This window comes from Canis lupus, chromosome 20, assembly GCF_003254725.2.
Source record: "Canis lupus dingo isolate Sandy chromosome 20, ASM325472v2, whole genome shotgun sequence".
NCBI lineage: Eukaryota > Metazoa > Chordata > Mammalia > Carnivora > Canidae > Canis > Canis lupus.
Genome location: NC_064262.1, coordinates 13,300,866 through 13,326,432, shown reverse-complemented (window position 1 = coordinate 13,326,432; position 25,567 = coordinate 13,300,866). Strand labels below are relative to the sequence as shown.

Below are 25,567 nucleotides of genomic sequence, written 5' to 3'. Positions count from 1 at the left end.
ACAAGAAATTTAAGGACTCCTTAAAGAGACATTTCAAATCTGAGCCTCTGGAATCCCAGCATGTCTCATTCATGCTCATTCTGATCAGGTGTCTTGCTTTGGAGCAGTCTGGGAAAAACTAGACCCTGTTATCCTATTATATTGGGTTCTCACCTTCCAGGGTTATCGGGCTTTGCTTCCTGAGCCTACACCACACACCAACTCCTCAATCAGACAAACAACTACTCTTTTCAAAAACAGACACAAAATACAGTTGTGTGACTATGTTCTCTTCTTATCTTATCCAATCAGCCAGCCCTGGCCCCCCATCCCAAATAACTCAGTTACCCTGACAGACTAAGCCAGTGTTCTCTTGCCAAGGAAAAGCAACTTCCCAACATAAGACAGGTCATACCAGGTCTGAGCCCTGCAGCATTCAAAAACTAAATTCTCCAAAAGATGATACCCAAATGGCATTTTTCCCTTTTTTTGGCAAATATTTATTAAGTGACAATTACTATGCTAGGGATACAGTGGTAGAGTGCATTCTCTCCCACCATCATATTGAATATATCTGGGAAAGGGAAAGGCATTCAACAAATATCTTCACAGGGATGCCTGGGTGGCTCAGTAGTTGAGTGTCTGCCTTCAGCCCAGGGTGTGATCCTGGAGTCCCAGGATCAAGTCCTACATTAGGCTCCCTGCATGGAGCCTGCTTCTCTTTCTGCCTGTGTCTCTGCCCCTCTCTCTCTGTGTCTCTCTCTGAGTAAATAAATAAAATCTTAAAAAAAAAAAATACCTACACAAATAATTATAAGTGACATAAATGACATAAAGGAAAAGCACAAGAAGCCACAAGAACAAATAAATGGAACAATCTAAATTTGGAATGTAGGGTAACAGAAGACCGTTTCTTAAACTCTGAGCATCTAAAGGGCAGAGGGGAGAGACATTTTTCATCTCTGTATTCTCAGGAATAGCACAATATCTAGAAGACAGTAGGGCATTTTTGATTGTTTGCTAAACAGATTACATTTTTTTTAAAACAGACCACATGTTAAGCTAGAAAGCAAACTTTCAAACAGAGAGACGGAGGCAGACTCCTTTGCATCACTAGAAAAATCAAAGAACACCCCCCACCCCCCAGGGATAATGGCAGATAATCAAGGAAGCATGAATCCAAACAGCTCAAACAATATGTCCCTGTATAGACTCAAAAGAATTGAAAGCAGGGACTCACACACCAATGTTCATGGCAGCATTATTCACAAAAGCCAAAAACGGCTATTAGATGTGAATAGCTGGAAACAATAGACATGTCCATTAACAGATGAATGGATAAACCAAATGTTGTCTAGAGAAACAAAGAAACATTATTCAGCCTTAAAAAAATGAAATCTGATACATGCTGTAACATAAACACACCCTGAAGACATTTTGCTAAGTGATGTAAGCCAGACACAAAATGATACTTCTCTGAGGCACCTAGAATAAAGAAACTTATAGAGACGCAAAGTACAATCAAGGTTACCAGGGGACTGAAGGAAGGGAGAATGGGAAGTTATTGCTCCTGGGTACAGAGTTTCTGTTTGGGATGGTGAACAAATTCTGGAAATGTATAGTGATGATGACTGCAAAACATTGGGAATGGATTCAATGCTAGTAAACTGTACATTTTAAAATGGTTAAAATGTTAAATTTTATGTTTTTGTATATTTTACCACCCCCACCAAAAAAAAAAAAAAAAAGGATATATCACTGATATTCCTCGAGCCAAGGACTCTGAGATAATCTAAGAGGATTTATTCCACAACAGCAAATCCTTTCAAAATATTACAATTTAGCAGAATGTTATATATGGCATTATCAAATCTTACAAATGGACAATAGTAAAGCAAAGGAAAGCAAATTTACCTCAATTTTCAATTAGAGATAGTACGTTGGAAGAAACCAGCGTAATAACATTTGCTAAAAGATTTTTTACATGCTAAGTCCTGTATTAGGTGGTTTCTTGTACATTATTTAATTTTGTCTTTATAATACTCTACTTGGTGGGCATTATTACTCCTACAAGAAATTGATTAAAACAAGCAAAATGCTAGTTACTGTGAAAAAAAAATAACCAGTGTTGTGCTGGAATAAAAGGAATGAACAAAAATATAAAATCAGCACTAGCGGTAAGCAAGACAAAACTTGTGGTCTATATCTGACCAGGTTACCAGACTGATTGCCTTAAAAAAAATTAAAGTCAACATTCTCCTGAGAATTATAACAGGACCTGAAACTCGACACTGAAGGGAAAAGAAAATGAACCAGTGTAACCCCAAGATGATCCAGATGTTGGAATTAGCAAAGATTGTAAAGCAGCTATTATAATAACCATCAGCCAAGAAGTAAAGGTAAATATTCTAAAAATGAATAAAAAGATAGGAGTTCTCAGCAGAGAAATAAGAAATGTATTTTAAAAGGAAACTTTAGAATTGCAAAATACAGTATCTTTAAATCTCACTGGATAGGCTCAAGAGCAGAATGAAAATGACAGAAAAAAGAGAGAACGTGAAGACATGTCAATAGAAAGTACACGATCTGCAGAACAGAAAGAAAAAAACATTTTAAAACAATGAATAAAGCCTCAGGAACCTGCAGGATTACATCTAACACTCATGTACTGGAGTCCCAAAAAACAGGAGACATAAACGCTGAAAAAAATACATGGCATAATGGATGAAAACTCCCGCAATATGGTGAAAGACGTAAATCCACAGATACAAGAACTTCAACAAATAGAAGAATCTAATCTCTAAGAAAACAATGTCCAAATGTCCAAATTATAATCAAACTACAAAAAAATGACTTTTTAAAATCTTCAAAGAAGCCAGAAAATAATGACACCAATACATATAAGAGAACAGTGATTCAAGTGGCTGTTTTCAGAAACCAAATGGCCAGAAAAAATTAAAACTACATTTTCAAAGTGATACAAGAAAAGATGTGCCAACCCAGAGTTCTGTATCCAGTGAAAATATCTTTCAGAAATGAAGGAGATGTGAAGATATTCTTAGATGAGGAAAAAGTAAGAGAATTCATGGATATAAGACTTGTTCTCAAATAAATGCTAAAGGAAGTTATTTAGGCTGAAAGGAAATGATAGCAGGGGAAAACAGGAAACTTCTGGAATAAAGAGCAACAGAAATGGTTTGGGTAAATATAATATTTTTCTTCTTTAAATTGAAAAAATATTTATGCATGAATGTCACAAGCACAAATTATAACACCATCTTGGATCTTTTCAATGTATGCAGATGTACTATGTATGACAACTATAGCATAGGGGTAAAGGGACATATGTGGTTATAAGGCACTTATATTTACTTGAAGTGTTAAAATGTTAATTCTGATAGACTATGAGAAGTTAAGTACACACATGGTAATCCCTACAGCAACTACTAATAATACCAAAGATAGAACCCAAAAGCAACAAATTAAAATTAAACATATAAATGGAATACATATCTATCTGTTCAAAAGTGGGTTTAAGAGACATAGAAGAAAGACTGACAAGAGCTGACCAATGCCTAAATGGAGTCCACAAGAGAGGTAAATAAGAATGAGGGAAAGGCAGTATTCAAAACAGTAATGTTAATAAGAATAGTCTGGACTTGTTTTTAAAAATGCCAGTTCTGGGATCCCTGGGTGGCGCAGCGGTTTGGTGCCTGCCTTTGGCCCAGGGCGTGATCCTGGAGACCCGGGATCGAATCCCACGTCGGGCTCCCGGTGCATGGAGCCTGCTTCTCCCTCTGCCTGTGTCTCTGTGCCTCTCTCTCTCTCTGTGACTATCATAAATAAATAAAAATTTTAAAAAAATAAATAAATAAAAAATAAATAAATAAAAATGCCAGTTCTCAGATCCAGGATGGCCAATGATACTCAAGCCAGATAAATGAAAGAAATCAATTCCTATAAATACCATAGTCCAAATGTATAACAAAGACAGGAGATAATCTTAAAAGCAATCAGAGCCAGGGGTGCCTGAGTGGCTCAGTCAGCTGGGTAACCAACTTGATTTCAGCTCAGGTCATGATTTCAAGGTCATGGGATTGGGCCTGACTAGAGCTCCACAGGGAGTCTGCCTGAGGTTCTCTCCCTCTCCCTCTGCCCACCCCCACCTGTGCACCCACGCTCTCTCTCTCTCTCTCTCTCAAATAAATAAATAAAATTAAAAAAAAAAAAAAAGCAGCCAGAGTCAGATCACCTACAAAGGAATAGCAACAGACTATGAATGCATGGCAACAAGAAAAGCCAAAAGACAGTGAAATCATCCCTTCAGTGTATGGAGAGAACAAAACCGCCAACCTTAAGTTTTTACATAGTGAAAACATTTTAACAATAAAACAAAATTAGAGATATTTTCAAACAATTGATAATAAGAACATTTACTACCAAAGGATGCCCTGTAGTCAGAAGATACATTCTGTCTGAGATACAGAAAAGAGGGCACAGATAGTAGTAATGATAGCAGTAACCAAATATTGATTATATAGAAATGTATTAATAATATCTAAGAACTGGAAGGAGAGAACAAATAAGAATGAAATAGTGCGTATCAGTAATACATAAGTTGGATGGGGATAATCGCAAGGTCCTAGTATTATACAGCAGAAAAATTAAGGAACTAAAATTTAGACTTTAAATGTAAATATCAGGGGCACCTGGGTGGCTCAGTGGTTGAGTGTCTGCCTTCGGTTCAGGTCGTGATCCAGGGATCCTAGGATCAAGTCCCACATCGGGCTCCTCACAGGGAGCCTGCTTCTCCCTCTGCCTATGTCTCTGTCTTTCTCTATGTGTCTCTTATGAAAAAAAATGAATAATCTTAAAAAAATAAACAAATGTGAGTATTAAAATAGCTTAACTAGTAAATGAAGAGACATATAGTATATAATTTCTAAGGAGACAAATAAAGTTAGAATAAGGAAGAAATCGCAAAACATCCTAGAAATTGAAGAAAAAAGAAGAGAAAATGCAGGCAGTAGATAGAGCAAAGAATAAAATGGTAGAAATAAAGTCAAATATATCAGTAATCATAATAAACTGTATATAAACATAAAAAAACTTGACTAAAAGACAAAGACTGTCAGAATGGACTTTCTAAAAACAGTTATATACTATTGACAAGAGATATACCTAAAAACATCAAGATACAGAAAGTTTGGAAATGAAAAGATGGAAAAGTATATGTTAGACAAAAACTAAAGAAAGAAACCGCTGTATCTGTGTACCGCTGTAGATAACAAAAAAATACACTTGAAAATAAAACTTATTAGAGAAAAACAGAATCCTTATATGACCAAATTCAACAAGAAAGATACATTTCTACATTTATGCACGTACACTGCTAAGCTTAACAGCAAAGCTTTAAAATATATAAAGCAAAAACAGAATCACTAAGAGATAGGATGTTGGACATTAGAAAATATTTAGATATAAACAATTACAAATATACTACAAAACTTGTGGAAGTAAAGGGATCATTTAGAAAGAAATCCATAGATCAAACAGCTTAAAAAAGAGGGCCCAAAAATTTCAAAACTAAGCATTAAACTTGAGAAGTTAAAAAAAAAAAAAAAAAGTAGCAAGAAAGCTAAGTGACTTTTCTCAAAACCAGCTGGTTAACAGCAGAGCTGAGGTTTAAAACCAGTTCTCCCTCACTTAAAAGCTGTGATCTTTTCCTTATGGCTTTTCTGAATAAACAAGCCCCAAAATCAGTTTGAGAAAGAAAAGTCTTGGTGGTCGTGTGAAAAAAGAAAATTCTCAAAGGCGAACTGAGGCTGTCCAAGGGAATGGTGGTTACACTACCAGAAAAGTAAAACTTCTAGCATCAAAAATGAGGTTGAGCCATTTATCCATCAGGCACATGTTTTGAGTTATTTTAATTTACTTTTCCTATGTACTAGAACTTGCCTTTCTGAACAGTTTCTGGCTTGGCTTACACTATTTAACTTACTAAAGCTTTTCTAAAAATTATTTTTGGCATATGACCTCAGAATCTTGCTGGGCCCCAAGGCATTTCTCACTACAACCCATGCACATTTAGGTAACTGAATCACATCCTTACTAATGGCTCTCTTTCTCGCCTAGTCTTCAACCAGTTGTGATTATATAAGAGACAGTCAGGCTGTGTTATTCCCTGCCTTTTGTCCTGGTCCAGCATCATCCAAATAACACACCACCCAGCATTACTTGGGCAGGATATGGCTGTCCAAAATTGTTCTTTACTTTAAAAAAAAAAAAAAAAAAAAGACTTGGTAATTCTGATTCCTCACTGAAATCGGCTTTTGATTAAAAAGAACTCAAAATAACCTACCCTCCTCCTTTATCAAGGACACCTATTCAAAAATTTGTTTCCTTATAATGTTAGCAAATTCAGAAAGTGCCAAACCACAAACCAAGAGATAACCATTGTTTCTCAGGCTCTCACCAAGAGCAACTGTCTTCTCCCCACTCATGGCCATCCCTCATGTCAAAGATTTATGAGATATATTAATAACACAATTATTAAAATTAAGCATACTTTTAAAATATTAAATATTTTAAACACTACCTTTATTTCAACAATAGAAGGTTATTTTGAGTAAAATACCCACAAAACAAAACAAAAACACAGCAACAAAAACTAGCCTTAATCCTTTATAGGATTTAATAGTTATACTTTCCAAGACACTTGTTCCAAATTGGGCATTCAAATAATAATCACAAATAAGTAGATTTCAGCATGCACATGGGCTCTGTTTTAAACCATTAAATTCACACAGTATCAGGTATTTTTGTAAGCAAACCGTAAAAGTCAGTTCGTTTTGTCTCAAAACTTTATATTAAAAAAAAAAAATCTAAGATGACAGCAGCAACAGCATAGTTTTGAGATCTCTCCAAATCTGTGCATAAAACCAGTCAGAACAACTGAATAACAACATCAAAAACCCAAGAACAATGTGCACAGCCAATGCCACTATCTGAGGTCTTGCCATAGGGTTCAAGTGCGAGTCTGATCAGGCCTGTGGACGATTTCCAGTTTGTAGGAAATGCAGAGGACAGGGAAAACAGGTGAGCTGCACCATGAGTGTGCAAACAGCATTCAGACCATGGGAAAGTTCACAGGTTAATCGCCCTGGATTCTCTCAGAGATAAACTGTAAGGGATAAAACTAGGGTGGGGCAGAGGAGGGGAATGGAGCAAAGGAAAGGAAACCTACAATTAAGACTCCTGAAAGACACAAGTTTACCCTTTAAAGGATAGGATTAAACTATGGTAGCCATGGGATGTACACCTGGTGATAATACTATAAAGAAGTACAGGGAAGCATTTACTTTAAAAAGCAGGATAGGGGTGCTTGGGTGGCTAAGTGGTTGGTTGAGCATCTGCCTTCAGCTCAGGGCATGATCCTGGGGTTCTGGGATCAAGTTCTGCATCGGGTTCCCCACAGGGAGCCTGCTTCTCCCTCTGCCTATGTCTCTGCTTCTCTCTGTGTCTCTCATGAATAAATAAATAAAATCTTAAAAAAAAAAAAAAGAAAAGAAAAAAAGTAGGATAATGGCAACTTTAGGGACAGAGAAGGGTAATAAGGCTGTGGCTCATGGGGGGCGGGGAGGGGGGGCGGTTACCAGAGCATGCAGAGAAGTTCTAACTCTGATTCAGGTGATGTTCACCTTAGGATAACTTAGTAAGCTAAACATTTGCTTTGTGTGTTTGTTTCTTTTTTAAGGAAAATTCATATCACTGATATAACCTATCACAAAAAGAACATTTATGATGACATTTAAAATACATTTATTTAAAAGTCATATGAAACACTTAAAATAATTACATGAAAATAAACAGTATCATAAAATTACATGGAAGTAAACAATATTACTAAATTCTAGTTAGCTACTGTAGCCTAGGCAAGGTTCCAAGGCCCATTTTGTGTGTTTAAAAGGAGACTAACAAGTGTTGCTGAGTGTTAATGACATGCTATGCCCCTAAATGAGACTTCTGTCTTGACTTATACAAGTCCTGAAAGAGATCTGAAAAGGGATCTTGATCACTCCGTGATTCAGGACTATCTTATGCTTTGCCATATACCACCTTAACTCATCTCCTATTTCACTTCAAATCTTCTCCTGGACCATCCCATGTCCTATACTTCTGGAAACACTGGGCAAATAAAAGGTCTGGTAGGGGTGCCTAGGTGGCTCAGTCAGTGAAGCAGTTAAGCATCTGCCTTTGGCTCAGGTCATGACCCCAGGGTCCCGGGATTCCCTAGGGTGGAGCCCTGTGTTGTGCTCCCTGCTAAGCAGGGAGCTTGCTTCTCCCTCTCCCTCTGCCCCTCCCCTTGTTCACACACTCTCTCCCAAATCAATAAATAAAATCCTAAAAAAAAAAAAAGGTATGGTGCATGAGGGTATGTCAGTCCTAAAAAGGGGTTTAAAAACAAAAACTTAGTGCTCTCAAATCATCAACAGATTCATTTTATTCATTCCAGCCCTTTCTAAACATGCTTAAAAGGTTTGCTTTTCCATTATGAGCATTTAAGCAAGAGACCAACACTAGGATCCTATGAGAGCTGCTTGTTATCATCCTAGTTACAAGCACACACACTTCGCTAGGTACTCACAGGGCACCTTCAGAGCCTAGCAATAATCTGCCTTTGCCTTTATGCCTAATGTGTTTGGAAGTTCTCAAGTGACAAGAGGCCCCGTATCTGAAAGAGCAAATTACAAAAATAAGTACAAAGGCCCTCCCTCATCTGAACTCCATATCTTAAAACAAGGCACCACATCCTGACTTGCTGGCTCATCAACACTAGGCCACCGTGACCTCAAAGCCCTTTAAAAAAATAATAATAATAAAAAAATAAGAGGTGTATCAGATTACATAATAAAATAAATTAAAAACGTGTAATGAGCAAAATAACCTGAAATTTAAACCCAGCTCGGTCATGTTTTAAAAACATTTATGTAAAATACATACAAAAAAGTGGCCTGATTCTCCGATAAATGAATTGAGAGCAAGTCTGGTTTTACCTCACTCTCCCCCACCACTTTTGCTATGTTCATTTCAAAAGAAAGAAAACGGGAGCCAGGACGGTTTAAATTTTTTGGCACTGCTGCTTGCAAAGGAGAAGAACAGTGACGCCAACACATAAAGACCAAGTTCAGGCAATTGAAAGGGAACTTGTGTAACAAAGAAGATTAGGGTTGAATTTCTGTCTTCAATCTCTGTATCTTAATCTGTCTCCCTTGCAAGGAAGGCTAACCCCATTTCCTCTCTCCTCTCACTACCTCCTGCCTCTTCTGCATTTCCTACCCTCTTTGTTTTGTGAACCCTCAACCTCTGAACTTACCTACACTCTTTTCCTTGTTTTTCTGTTTTCAGCCTCCTTATGAGACATGGGTGTAAACAAATATTCCAACATACACAAATCCCAAGTTCCACTCACCACACAGGTGCTTATGGAAGCCCAGTCCACTGTTGCCATGATTTCTGAGAAAAATACACCTAATTCACATTCCCAGGATCCTCTCCATGAAAGCAGGTGCACCCTGGGTGGTAAGGTGCAATTTCCTATGAATATCCAGAGCAAAAGGTCCCTTTCATGAATACCATTCTGATCGTAGGAATTCATGAATGTTTCCATAGGAAGCTCTCTCTCCACTTACATCAAGCTGGAAGTACAGAAGTTAAAAAAATATTCACATTTAACCCTCCATTCTAGAAATGACTACAAGTAAAAGAAACCCAGAAACGCCCATAGCCCAGCTGAGGCCTCCTCAGCAACAAAATGTGGCACTCAGGTGCACAAGACAGAAACTTAAATCAGACCCAACACTTCTTCAGATACTGTCCTGGACATGTGCTATTTTCCTCAAGATATGGGGCCCTGGCTCTCCTGGGCAAATCTAGTGCAGGAATGGTTAAGTGTGAGGGTGCTGAGGAGGGTGGCATTTGTAGTTTGGAGTTTTCGAACCAGACCCTTTCTAACAAACAGTAGAGAAATTTAAGAGCCTATTTAAACATTACTTACTGCCTGTTGGATATCAGTCTTCACTTGTTCACTCAACATGCCTTCAAAAACAAAGGAGTCACCAAACTTCTCAGCCTAAAAGGAAAAAAGAAAATTAAAATCCAGAAAGGTCGTAACAACATTTTTCACATGTACCATTTTCCTTGTGTGCACTGTAAAAGTGATTCTTCTTGTCCAAATGAACTTCAACTTTTTTTTTTTTTAAAGATTTTATTTATTTATTCAACAGAGACATAGGGAGAGAGGCAGAGACATAGGCAGAGGGAGAAGCAGGCTCCTCATGGGGAACCCAATGCAGGACTCGATCCCAGAACCCCAGGATCACGCCCTGAGACAAAAGCAGACAACCACTGAACCACCAGGTATCCTCAGCTTCAGTTTTTCTTTTGACTTCCCAGAGGATTCAGAAATGACTTAAAAGCATCTGGCTTCCTCTTAAAACAGGTTAATGTCAATCACGTACAGAGACCACTGTCTTTCCAGGTTCATTTAGCTGATAAGAATGCAGACTCGAGGAGATTAGCTTTGGAGAATGTGATTGCTCCTGTTGATGGAAACACATCTCCTCAAGTATTCCAAATGACTTGGAAAACAATAGTATTCTTTACATGTCAGATTACATAACCAACCTTTGTCCTTTGTTCTGCTCCTATAATCCAGCTAAAAGAATTAAATGACATTGTTTGCTGATACTCTGATACACTCCAGTTCTACTAAGGGGTCAACTATGTTTACAAATCTCAAGTGGCCAAGTGAAGCATCAGATGGAAATCTGTACTTTGATTATTTTCATTTAACATTACTGTCTCGAGTCTTCATCTACATCGTTTTATTTGTTGCACGTGACCTCTTTCTTCAAATGCCCATATTAATCCCGTGGTCTCCATGATTCTGCTCTTCTAGGTTCCCTCCTCTTTCTGACTCTTCTTACTCATCTTCTGAATTACATGGGCTCTTCTTCTAGCCCCTAGAACACTGCTGCTCCCTAGTGCTCTGTCCTTGCCCTCCCTCTGCTCTTTTTCTGCACCCATGGCTCTCAGGCTTTGTGCAGTGTAGATCACCTGGCCAGTTTATCAAACTAGAGTTTTGATCCTGGAGATTCTGATCCTAGAGGTCTGGGGTCACGCCAAGGACCCTGCATGTGCAAACAGCTCAGCTGGTGATTCTATATAAGTGATCAGAGAGATCACACTTTGAGATACACTAACCTGCGGCTAAACAACCTCCTTCAATCTCATTGCTTTAATGATCAGCAGCATGCATGTCAAATGACTCTCACATCTCTACCTCTAGGACAGGCCTCTCCTCAGTGGATGATATTAACTGCCTGCTAGGCCTTACAAACACCTCAATCTCCTTTCCCTGATCAGCGCCTGTCATCTATTCTTCACCCCTGCTCTTTTTCCTCTTTCCCTCGTGGGTAAGTGCCTAAGCACCTAAATCATCCCTTCATCCAATGAACATGCATCAAACGTGTTCTGTTTAGGGGCACCTGGGTGGCTCAGTCAGTTGGGAGTCTACCTTCGAGTCAGGTCACAATCCCAGAGTCCTAGGACTGAGCCCTGCATCGGGTGGGCTCCCTGCTCCATGGGGAATCTGCTTTTCCCTCTGTCTCCTCCCTGGCTTGTGCATTCTCTCTCTCTCACTCAAATAAATAAAATCTTAAAAAAATAATTGTTTGGGCACCCACCCTTGTTCTGTGCCTGACTATGAACTAAGTGATAGAGATACAAGGTAATAGTAAAGAGGCACAGTCCCTATCTTCATAGCACTTACATGTGGGGGCACAGACGAAAATCAAGTCAGAGAAAGAAAGGAAGAAAATAATTACAACTTTACTTGATCTTGTAAAGAGTATCAAGAAAAGCCTCTCTTTAATAGAATGGGCAGAGGAAGTCTCCTTGAGAAGGAAACATTTAGCTGAGATAACTCAAGAATGAGAAGGACCAGCCATGGTAAAAGGGGATCAGGCAAGGGAAGAAGGAAATTCTAAGTGGGGAAGAAAAATATGAGCCGAGACCTCAAGATGGAAAAAAATGCTGAGCTTTCAAGGAATAGAAACAAGACCAGATGGGCTTGAACACAGTAAGTGGAGTATGATATAAAATGAAGGTGGAGGGACAGAAAAAAAAAAAAAACTGTAAGATATCATAAAAATATGAAACATTTATCCAAAGTAGGGGTTCTTAATACTTTTGTGCCCTGACCCTTCTGGCAGTATGGTGAATCTTAGGGGCCACCCTCTCAGAATGAAATATTTAAATGCATAAAACAAAATCAGTATGATTTCAAAGAAAAATAGTTATTTCAAAATATTAATAAAGTTTGTGCTGTAGTAATATATACATGTTCTTTATTAATATATTAAAGAAGATCTAGTAGAAGGTCTCATAATTATCATCATTTCTAAAGTGGAGATGAATGCAAACAATATTTCAAGATATCTACAACAACAACAATACATGACAAAAATGTTTGTGATTTCTATTGGTGACAAACATATAGGTACTGCTACTATTACTATGGTTTATCATCTGTCTCATAATTGAAGGAAATGCTAAATTTCAGTCAAAGAGTAGCAAAAAGCCAGATGTCATTTTTCTCCATCTACGTTCCTGGATGCCCTAAGTTCTGTTTATTCTATTTTCTTTATGGAGAACCCTGGTTTGAGGGTAGACTTACATAGACTCTTGAGGAAACTGACCTGAGACAATCTATATGAAACAAAAAGAAGAGGGACTTCTGTTTACTATAAACAGGTAGAAAAGAGAAAACTGCTTTGTATATTTTAGGAAATTCCAAAGGACTGTGATGCTACAAAATCAAATTTGAAAGTCGTTCTGCTTTCAGCATGTACTCTCAAATTACTTTTTATTTAAAAGAAGAAAAATAAAAAGAATAAAAAACAAAAAAAGAAGAAAAATGATGTCTCAAATTACTTTTTATTTAAAAGAAAAAAAATGATGTTTGGGGCTGGGGTTGAGGGTAAATAAAACAAAACAAGGAATTCACACACTATAAAGGCAAGAGTAAAGTCCTTTGGTGAGAGAAAATGGGTAGCCTACAAAACAAGTATATTTTAAACACTTAGAGAAAGTTTCATAAACTAGAAAATCTCCTTCCCATTCCCTTTTAGAAGAAGTATCTACTTCCAGAACCTTGTTTTGGGATTCAGTGACCAGAGAATAACCTGGAACTGCTATAGGAGAGCCTATGAGTTGTCAGGCATTGAAATAAAACCCACAGGAGCACCTGGGTGGCTCAGTCAGTAGGGTGTCTAACTCCCAATTTCAGCTCAGGTCATAATCTCAGGGTCATGAGATCAAGTCCTGTGTCAGGCTCTGCACTGGACATAGAGCCTGCTTAAGATTCTCTCTCTCTCCCTCTCCCTCTGCATGCCCTCTCTCATCACATGTTTTCTCTCTCTTTTTCTTTCCCTCCATCTCTCTCTCAGAAAGAAAGAAAGAAAGAAAGAAAGAAAGAAAGAAAGAAAGAAGAAAGAAAAGAAAGAAAAGAAAACCACATAAATGAAAAGCTGTATTTCTGCATCTATTGCTTAATGAAATATGTAATGCTTGCTGAACAATCGAAGTGTAATTTTTTTTGACAGGGAAAAGTGGCCTTACTTTAGATGCTATCTGTGATCTCAAAAAGCCTGTGCAGGCAATGGCACTCTCTGGCATATTAAAGCACTGACACAATACAGCATGATGGTTAAGAACACAGACCCTGGCATCTCACTGCCCAGGCTTGAATCCTAGCTCCACCACTAACTAGCTGTGCCAACTCAGGGCAAACCACTTTTCTAATCTTTAGTTCACTACCTGAAAAATAACTGACCTCGTGGGTTTGCTAAGAGAACTGGATTAGATGAAATATATATTAACTGCTGAGCAGAGTACTGGGCATCCAAGAAAAACTGGTTAAACGACATTGGAAAAGAACAAGTTCTTCCACCCCATCCCAACCCTATTACCTCTGTCAAATAGCCAGTGGAGTTCACAAACTTCTCAAAGTCAGCATTACTGACTTCATAGGCATCCATGTAGAAGGCATCAATAGAAACTCTCCTCGCAGGTGCTTCCCCATCTTGCTTTATCTGAGGATCATCTGTGCCCATTGTAAACACTCCAGCGGGGATGAGGACCATCTGCAGGGAAAGGGGAGATGAGGAGTCATGCCATCACAGCCAAAGTGGACTAATACAAAGTGCAGAGTGCTTAGCACACAGTAAACACCCAGCAGATTTCAGACACCCACCACAGAAATCACTGTACAATCACTAGAATCACTCCATGCTCCTAAGAAAGAAGGACTAGCCTCAAAAAGAAGTGAAAATTCTTGGCATGCCTGGCTGGCTTAGTTGGAAGAGCATGCGACACTTGATCTATGGGTCATGAGTTCAAGCTCCACACTGGGTATAGAGATTACTTAAATAAGCAAATATTTAAAAAAGGAAAAAATGAAAATTCTTTAGGAAAGTAGTTCTTTATTCTAAACTCTACTCAATATATGCCATGGAAACAGGTCCGGAGCAATAGTCACCAAACTGCTAATTTCTGGAGTACAAAAGCAGGGAGATATTCCACTTCTTTATACATTTGAGTATATTTTTTCCTTTAACATGCTCTCATTTCTTTTGAACCATTTTTAAGATCAAATGCAAAACATGTCGTATATAATATTCTTAAAAACCACCAAGTAAATGTGGGTCTCCAATGAAATAGAAAAAGCTTAAATCATTGAAGTAGAATATCTAAAAAGCTTAATAAGGAACTATGTCTTGTCCTTATTATATCCTTGTCCTTAATTGATTCCTTATTAAAACTCTAATTGCAATTACTTTAATCCTATCTACTGTCTCACACAAACTCTAAACTACAAGAGGCCAGTGGACTGCCCTGTTCACATCTGTATTTCCAGCACTAAATACAGTGCCTAAAGATTGCACCAAAAATATTCGGTTAAGAAATGCAGGCTTGGGGCACCTGGGTGTCTCAGTTGTTTAAATGTCTGCCTTCAGTTCAAGTCATATCTCGGGGTCCTGGGATCAAGCCCTGAATCAGGCTTCCTACTCAACCAGGGGTCTGCTTCTCCCTGCCTCTGCCCCCTCATTTGTGCTTGCTCTCTCTCAAATAAATAAATAAAATCTTAAAAAAAAATAGAAAAGAAATGCAAGCCTATGCTCATCATGAATCATTAGGGAAATATAAGTAAAAACTAAAAAGAGACTATACATCATGCTCGCTAGCATGATTATAACCAAAAAGACTGACAATAACGAGTATCGACAGGGATGTGGAAATTAGAACCTTCATATATTGCTGGTAGGAGTGTAAAATGATGTAGTTGCTTCAGAAAAGTCTCCTGGTTCTTCAAAAATCTAAATAAAGAGTCACCATATGATACAACTTCACTTCCAGATATATAGCTAAGATAAATGAAAATGTCCATGAAAAAAACTTAAGTGTTCACAGCAACATTATTCATAATAGCCAAAAAAATGAAAACTCCAAAGTCCATCAAATGATATACAAAATATGGTAAATCCACTAAATGAAATATTATTCAACCATAAAAAGGAACAAAGTACCAATACATATTACAATATGGATGAACCTTGAAAACATTATACTAAGTGAAGGAATCTACTCACAAAAGGCCACATATTGTATGACTCCATTCATACGAAATGCCCAGAACAGACAAATCCAAGGATACATAAAGTGTATTAGTGGTTGCCAGGAGTGGGAGGGAAAAAGAAATGGGAAATAACTGCTAATGGATATGGGTTTCTTTTTTGGGGTGATGGAATGTTCTGGAATTACTGATGATGGTTGTGAAACCTTGTGAATGAACTAGGAAACACTGAATTGTTCAATTTATAAGGGTACGTTTTATGGTATGTCACTCTATCTCAATTTTTTTTTAAAAAAAGAACACAATCATACCATCTGTCAGAAATATATTCTGCAGACACAGTATCTTGCTTTCCAATCAGCTGAATGAAAAATCAATTTATTGACATAAGAATCATGAAGCCTCTAATCTATGAAATAAGAGTTCAAATTGAAGAATAAAAAAAAAAAAAGGAAGCCAAAGAAAGATAACTAGTTGGAATAAAAACAGAAAACGTGACTTAGCAATAACACCAGAAGATCTTAAAAAAAAACAAGATTAAAAGAAATGGAAAGTAGCAATCAACAGTCATCGACTCTTACTTTCTATTTCCATTGACCATCTTTGCTAGTCTTTAATTCTGTGCATATATTTCCCAATGAAAATGAAGTTCTTTTCATCCGTGACATATGGATAAATGCCCAATGTATTACTATTACTCTAAGAAATCATGCTTGACTACTTCTGTCCCCTAATCCCAGCATTACAGAGGTCACTCCATCTTACTGGATCTCCTAAATATATGTCCCAATGATCTCTCCCCTCTTTTTATTCCCAGACAACTGTAGGAGCCTCACAACTAGTCACACTGTCTCCAGTCTCATCCTTTTACATCCCTTCTTGCTCCTGTCTAAGCCATTTATCTTCTGTTCAGTCATTCATTCAGCAAATATTTAAGCACCTACTGAACTTTCTGAAACCAGCCTTTGGTATCCAATGCAACTCATTACAGCTCTGTTTTTAACATTAAAAGACTGGAAATAACCTAAATGTCCATCAGTAGTGGATGGGTTAAGTAAATTGTGGGCCATCCACACAACAGAATATTAAACAGTCCCAAGTGAAGGAAATATATAATGTTTATAAATATAAACACTGTGATCAATTATAAAAGCTAGCATGAAGGTTAAAAGACAAAAGTAGTGAAAATAGCTCATTACAATAATTAGCTAAGAGATAAGCAAGATGAAAAGATATAAAAAAAGAGATATCAAAAACATAATACATGGCAGTAGGGAGTAAAAATGTTAAACTTTAAAATGCAATCAAACTTGAGTTATCTACTTAAAACTTATATCTTATATTACAGGTATAAGTTGTTATATATAAACCTTATGGTAATCACAAAGGGGAAAACCTTAGTAAATATACAAAAGATAAAGGGAAAGGAATATAAGTATACCACTAAAGAAAGCCATCAAACCACAAAGGAGAGCAAGAGAACAGAAGAGGAGCAGAAGAATAACCAAAAAAGTCAGAAAACAATTAACAAAATGACAGTAAGTACATATCTATCAATAATTATTTTAAATGTAAATGGACTAAGTTCTCCAGTCAAAAGACACAGCATGGCTAAATAAATTAAAAAACAAGATCCATCTTTATGCAGTCCAGAAGACACTCACTTTAGATTTAAGGACACACAGAGACTGAAAGTGAAGGGAAGGAAAAAGATACTCCATGAATATGGAAACCAACAGGAAGCTGGAGTAGCTATACTTATAGCAGACAAACTCAACTTTAAAACAGAGACTACAATAAAACACAAGAAGTACAACATAATGATAAAGGGGCCAATCCAACAAGAGGATATAACATTTGTAAAAATTTAAGCAGTCAACATAGGAGCACTTAAATAAATAAACCAAATATTAACCGACCTGAAGGGAGAAACAGATAGCAATACAATAATAATTGGGGACTTCATACCGTCTTACATCCAATACAACGGCAGATCTCCCAGACAGAAAATCAGTAAGGAAATAGCAACTTTAAACAATGTATTAGACCAGATGAACTTAACAGACATATACAGAACATCCCATTTAAAAACAAAAGAAACTCATTCTTCTCAAGTGCACAGGTAACACTCACCGGGATACATCACATGTTAGGCCACAAAACAAATCTTAATGTATTTAAGAGAAATGAAATTACATCAAGCATCTTTTCCAACCACAATGATATGAAACTAGAAATCAATTCCCTAAAGAAAACTAGAAAATTCACAGATATGTGAAAATTAAACAATGTGCTACTGAACAATCAAGGGGTCAAAGAAGAAATCAAAAGATACATAAAAAAAATCAGGAGACAAATAAAAATGGAAATATACCAAAATTTATGTGATGCAGCAAAAGAAATTCTAAGACAAGTACAGAGCAATAAATGCCTACCTTAAGAAACTGGTTCTTTAAAAAGATAATCTTTAGCTAGACTTATCAAGAAAAAAAGAGTACTCACATAAATAAAATCAGAAATGGAAGAGGAGATATTAGAAGTGATGCCAAAGAAACACAAACGATTATATAGTGAAGATCATATAGTAAATAATTATATGCCAAAAAATTGGACAACCTACAAGAAATGGAAAAAATTTCTAACACACAACCTACCAGACTGAATCATGAATAAGTAAAAAATCTGAACAGATTGATTTTTACTAAGGAAATTGAATCAATAATCAAAAACTTCCCAAAAAACAAAAGTCCAGAACCAGACAGCTTCACTAGTGAATTCTACCAAACACTCAAAGAATTATAACCAGTTCTTCTCAAACACTGCCAAAAAACTGAAGAGGAAGGATGGCTTCCAAACTCATTTCATAAAGCCAGCATTATCCTAACACCAAAACCAGACAGGATTCTGCAAGAATAAGAAATTACAGGCCAATATCTCTGATGAATATAGATGTAAACATCCTCAACAAAACATTAGCAAACTGAATTCAACAATATATTAAAGGATTATATACCATGATCAAGTGGTATTTTTTTAAATTTTATTTATTCATGAGCAACACAGAGAGAGAGAAGCAGAGACAGGCAGGGGAAGAAGGAGGTCCCCTGTGGGGAGCCCGATGTAGGACTCGATCCCAGGACCCCAGAATCAAGACCTGAGCCAATGGCAGACAGACACTCAACCACTGAGACACCCAGATGCCCCAATCAAGTGGGACTTATTCCTGGAATGAAAGATTGGTTCAATATCTGCAAATCAGTTAATGTCATATACCACACTAATAAAATGTATGCTAAAAATCATATGATCACCTCTATAAATGCAAAAAAGCACTTGACAAAATTCAACACCCTTTTATGATAAAAACTCTCAAAAAAGTAGGTATAGACAAGACAAACCTCAACTTAATAAAGGCCATATATGACAAGTCTACAGCTAACATACTCAGCAGTAAAAAGCTAAAAGCTTTTCCTTTAAGATCTGGAACAAGACAAGGATTCCCACTCTTACCACTTTTACTCAATTTAATATTGGACATTCTAGCCAGAGTAATTAGATTTAAAAAAGAAAGACATCTAAATTGGAAAGGAAGAAGTAAAAATGTCACCATGTGCAGATAACATTATATACAGAAAACCCCAAAGATTCCACCAAAAAACTCCTAAGCTAATAAAAAAATTCCAGCAATGTTGCAGGATACAAAATCAATACAAAAACAAAATAAAACCTGTTATATTTCTATAGATTAATAACCATCAGAAAGACAAATTAAAATAATCTCACTTATAATTGCATCAAAAAATAATAAGATATCTAGGAATAAATTTAACCAAAGGGGTGAAAGACCTGTATACTTAAAATAACACATTACAGAAGGAAATTGAAGATAACACAAATCACTGGAAAGATATTTCATGCTCATGGATTGGAAGAATTAATATTTTTAAAGCATTCTCATGATTCAATGTAATTCCTATGAAAATTCCAATGGCAATTTTCACAGAAATAGAAGAAACAATCCTAAAATTTGTATGGAACCACAAAAGACTCTGAATAGACAAAGCGATCTTGAGAAAGAACCACAAGCCTGCAAGGCATTATGCTCCCTGACTTCAAGCAATATTACAAAGCTACAGTAATTAAAACCATACGGTATAGGCATAAAAACAATGAAACAGAATAGAGAGCCCAGAAATAAACCCACGCATACATGGTCGATAAGTTTACAACAAAAAGGCCAAGAATATTAAATGGAGAGAACAGTCTCTTCAATAAACAGTATGGAAAACTGGATAGCCACAATCAAAAGAATGAAACTAGACCACTATCTTACACCATACACAAAAATTAACTCCAAATTGATTAGAGACTTGAACATAAGACCTGAAACCATAAAATTCCATAGGCAGTAAGCTCCTTGGCACAGGTGTTGGTGATGATTTATTGAATCTGACATAAAAGTATAAGCAACAATAGCAAAAATGAACAAGTAAGGCTACACCGAACTAAAAAGCTTCTGTATAGCAAAGGAAAATATCAACAAAATAAAAGGCAACCTAATGAATGATAGAAATTTTTTGCAAATCATTTATCTGACAAGGAGTTAATATTCACAATATATAAAAAACTCATACAACTATATATATATATATGATTAATAAATGGGCAGAAGATCTAAATACACATTTTCCAAAGAAAACATACAGATGGTCAAAAAGTATATGAAAAGATGCACATCATCATTATCATGGAAATGCAAATCAAAACCCCAATGAGATAGCATCTCACACCTATTAGAATGGCTATTATCAGTATGCTTCACAACTGTTACAATGGCTAATATCAGTAAGACAAGAAATTAAAGTGTTGGCAAGAATGTGGTTATAAGAAACCAATGTGCGCTGTTGGGGAGAATGTAAATTGGTGCAACCACAATGGAAAGGAGTATGGAGGCTCCTCAAAAAGTTAGTATTATTGGGATCCCTGGGTGGCGCAGCGGTTTGGTGCCTGCCTTTGGCCCAGGGCGCGATCCTGGAGACCCGGGATCGAATCCCACATCGGGCTCCCGGTGCGTGGAGCCTGCTTCTCCCTCTGCCATCTCTGCCTCTCTCTCTCTCTCTGTGTGACTATCATAAGTAAATAAAATTTTTTTTAAAAAAGTTAGTATTATTTAAAGAACTACCACATAATTCAGCAATTTCACTTCTGGGTACTTATCCAAAGATAACTAAAACATTAATTTAAAAAGATGTATGCACCTCAATGTTCAATGTAGCACTATTTAAAACAGCCAAGATATGGAAACAGTCTAAGTGCCCATGAATGGATGAATGGATAAAGAAATTGTGGTATGAAGGCACCTGGGTGGCTCAGTCAGCTAAGCATCTGCCTTCTGCTCAAGTCATGATCTCAGGGTCCTGGGGTCAAGCCCCACTTCTGGCTCCCTGCACAGTGAGGAGTCTGCTTCTCCCTCCCCTCCCTCCAGATCTCTTCCTGTCACACATGTGCTCTCTCTCTCAAATAAATAAATCTTTAAAAAAAGAAAAACTGTGGTATGTATATGTGTGTATATATAAATGTATGTTTTTCTATATGTATATAGAAATATAATTCAGTCATAAAAAGGAATGAAATCTTGCCATTTGCAACATGGATGGAACTTGAGGGCATTATGCTAAGTAAAATAAGTCAGAGAAAGATAAACAACATACGATTTCTCTTCAATGTGGAATGTAAACAAAAGAAAAACCAAGCTCATAGATACAAAGACCAGATTTGGTGGTTTCCACAGGCAGGAGTTGGGGAGAGGGGTAGATTAAAAAAAACATAGTAGTTAATTGTACCTCAATGCAAAGAAAAAAATTTTTAATAAAAAGAAATTCTGTAAAAAGAATATTGAACCAGTACAATATTTCAAATTTATTCTAGTGATGTTTTTAGTGCACCTCATAGATTACTGCTTGGAAAATACAGGGCATATAGCAATTTCTGTTATTGTTGTTTTAGGAGGAGAATGGAAATACCTTTACCACATCATCTAAAACCTAAAATCTTTTTTTAGTTGTAATAAATATTTTAGAAATCATTAAATATATTGCTTAATAAATTGTAAGGTAAACATCCTTACAACCTACCCTCCATAAAAGTACCTTGCCAATCACTTTAGAAGCCCTTCCTATGCCCATCTTGAACACAAATCCTCCCCCTCGCCAGAGAAACAACACTGTCCTGACTTTTATTTTTAAGATATAATTGATATATGACATTAAGTTAGTTTCAGGTATAACATGATGATTCAATATTTATATGTATTATGAAATGATCACAAATCAACATCCACTACCGCAGTTAAACTATTTTTCTTGTGATAACTTTTAAGATTTCTCTTAGCAAATTCCAAATGCATAACATAGTATCATTAACTATGGTCACCATACTGCACTATCTTGACTTTTATATGCATTGTTACCTAATTTGCAGTTTAATTATTTAACTATGCATCTCTAAACATTATAATTTTTTTTTATTTTTTTACAATATATGGCTTTTAGGAATCTCAATCTATAGGTTCCCCCTTTACCTCTTTTTTCCCCCTTACAATTTATTTGTTGAAGAAACTGGGCCATTTGACCAAGAGAGATTCCCAAAGTCAAGATTCTTGTTGACTGCAACCTTATAATGTAATTTATCACTATTCCCTGTCCTCTGTACCTCCTGAAAATTGACAGCTGAATCTGGAGGTTTTACCAGATCGACATTTGATCTGGGGAGAGTAAGACTCCTCTGTAGGTGGTGGTGTCTTCCTCATCAAGAAGCACAGAGTGTATGCGTTACTCTCTTTCATGTTATTAGCAGCCATTGAGGTTCAATTCCTCCAGGGTTGCAAAATTATGATATTCCAATTATATCCGACCTTCTTAATTTATTGCGGAAATGTTTCTATAAAGAAAAACTTCCCCTACTCAATTACTTAGCTACTCAGTGGTAGATTTATGGGAAAGCCAAAATAAATTCTTGATCTTTTCCCTTATTCACCAGCTTTCAAAATAAAGAACCAGTTCCCAAGAATAATCCCAAGATGATGAAAACAAACAAAACAAAAAATAAAAATAAAACTGGGAAAGGGGTTAGGCTGTGTGCTATCTCCATATCTGGCAAAACCCTGTATCTTCAAATAGTGTTACTAAAACTAAAAGAAAGGTATTACTACAAGGCAGGGTCTGATGAGACTATTCTTACTAAGACCAATGCTGTCTGTCATAATTCCCAATCACTGTGGTTACCAACGGTTATCAGGATTCCCAGAATTCCATAAGCCCTCAAGATCTTTCCAATAAGTCATAATATGCTTGAGTTAGCAAGAAGGAATTCATGGTAGCTGCCTTCAGTACAGTTCATTTGACACAGCATCCAGAATGCACAGTAGGGAGAGAACTCTCATCAAAAGCAGATAAAGTAGGGAAGGGAGCCTGTGTACATTACCAGAAACACCAGTGACTGGAAAATCTCTGCTTTACAATATAACCAATTCATGTCTGGATTTATCTAAATTTTAAAAATATATTCCAATATTATGCTAAATCTTCTTCCCTGTCAGTCACATGTTAATCAGTAAGAGATTATAAAACTAAAGTAGGTCACTTGTGATTTGTGAAAATAGATTTCTGAGACAGAACCCAAACGGCAGAGTTGGAGGAAGCAGGGGGAAGTGAAAGTAGGTGGTGAAATAGGAGAAATGACCTGCTAATTTGAAAGAGTGACGAAGCTCAGATGTCTGTTTGTTTAGAGAGAGCTCGTCAGTGGGGAAGGGTAGAGGGAGGGACAGAGAGAATCTTAAGCAGGCTCCACGCTCAACACAGAGCCTGAAGCAGGGCTCGATCTCACAACCCTGAGATCGTGATTTGAGCCAAAATCAAAAGTTAGATTGACTTTTAGAGGCTTGACAAACTGAGCCACCCAGGGGCTCCTCAGAGAATGTTTTAAAAGGCAGGGGAACCCACATATTTTTAGGTGAATTAGGGGGGAAAAAATAAAATTAAGCAGCCACAAGCAAGGAAAAAGGATGAAAACAAGAAAAAAAAAGACACTTTTAATAAATTAATATGGAAAGATCTTGCCAAGACAAAGAGCTAAAGTAAAAAAGCAGGGTGTACCATAGTAAGTATTTATGTGAAAAGGAGGTCGGGGAAGAATACAGATTCACATATTTTTGTATTTTCTTATATTTGCAGAACATAGCTCTGGGAAGAGATACAAGGAACTCATGCAGTGGTTGTCTGAGAGGAAGGTTATCAGTTAAGTATGAAATTTTTCACTATACACCATTCTATATTTTTTTCCTAAACCATGTAAATATACAATCTGTTCAAAAAATAAACAATAAAATAAAGCATCAATCTGATCATACCACTTTCCTACTTAAACTCCTTAGGTATCCTCATCACCTTTCAGGGTAAAATAAAATTATCTAAACATCAAAGCCTAATCTCTCCCCATTTCCCTCACTATGGATTCCATCTACACTGTATCTGTAAACAGTCAATATTCAAGACCACTTCCTTCAGGTCTTTACTGCCTGCATTTCCCTCCTCGGCTGGGTCATACACCCCTCATTTGGATTCCTCTAATAAATATCTCCATCTATCCTAACAAGTGACACACATATTTTAATGATGGGTTTTCACCTTCCCCAGATCCTAGGCTCTTTGGGAATCAGAAAGTTTTCATTTCTATATCCTAAAAATAAATAAAATAAAATAAAAATAAAACCACAAACTCTATTGACTGAATGAGATCATGAGTATGATGCAGAATATGCCACCTGAATTGTTTGTAATTGTAAAAATTCTTTTTCTAACACAGTCCCAGACATGGATACCATGTTTGCATTGTAGTGAAACCTTTTTAAAAGACTCTGCGCAAGAACCAAACGAGGTTCACACATTATTCTCGTTAGCCTTCAAATTCTGAGACACAAGGTTCCTCAGTCCTTAGAAGTCAGGATTTCAAGCAGCTCTGCAGAGAAGTAGAAACACAGAAGACTTCAGACAAAAGCTCCAAGTGTAGTTTTAAAATGATCAGATACGAGGTTTCATGAAGGACTTAAAGAAAAAAATAAAGCTTTCCAGCAGCAGACAAGTAGGTCCTACTCTGAGAACAGGTGTTCAGCTCTTAGCGCAAAGAGAAGACACACAAGAAGCTGTGCCATTGTACCCAGTGAAGTTTTACAATCACCTCATTTTTTCATCCTCTTCTCCCTCAACGTGAGTACCAACAATGCTAATACAATCACAACTTCTACTGTGGAATCCCGGCCTAGTTTTTTTTCTTCTTCTTCTTTCATTACCCATCAAAGATTAGCCAGCACTGAATAAGCCAAGTTTCCATTCTGGAGGCTACAGATAAAAATAGCCTGCATTGCTGAGTGGATCATAATTTCCAATTTACACAAGTGGAATGAAGTTTTCTGTCCTACAAATGTAAAATGTAGTTCTACTGAAATCCAAAGCATCAGGTGTTTCACCCTATAGGACCCTAAACCAAATGAAAAGAAGCATTTGAATCAAGTCTCCATTGACGTTCCAGATTCCAACAATCCATTCCTCCTTGAAAGTAAGTTAAAACCTCCTTTGCTACACCAGTTTGTGCCGTTGCCATTCAAGTAAAAAAACACATAAGTCAAAGTGACTCTATTGCCATTAGAATCATATTTGGGGGGTTCCTCAGAAGCTCAGTCAGTTAAGAGTCCAACTTGTGATTTCGACTCAGGACATGATCTTATGAGTCAAGGGTCAGTGGGGAGTCGGCTTGAGTTTCTCTCTCTCTCTCTTTGCTCCTCCCCTACACAGCGTGTTTCCTCTCTCTGTCTCAAATAAATAAATAAATCTTTTA

The 25,567-nt window shown here is 36.8% G+C and overlaps 1 protein-coding gene across 2 annotated transcripts in view; it reads right to left on the bottom strand.

Moving 5' to 3' along the window:
* Positions 1 to 25,567, bottom strand: part of SUMF1 (sulfatase modifying factor 1) — a 90,498-nt gene that overhangs the window by 58,391 nt on the left and 6,540 nt on the right. For both annotated transcript variants that reach the window (XM_025451212.2, XM_049098306.1), the window contains exons 2-3: positions 14,013 to 14,186; positions 10,037 to 10,111 (exon numbers count right to left, since the gene is read on the bottom strand). In XM_025451212.2, coding sequence (XP_025306997.1) covers positions 10,037 to 10,111; positions 14,013 to 14,186 — 249 coding nt within the window. The remainder of the gene's footprint in view (positions 1 to 10,036; positions 10,112 to 14,012; positions 14,187 to 25,567) is intronic.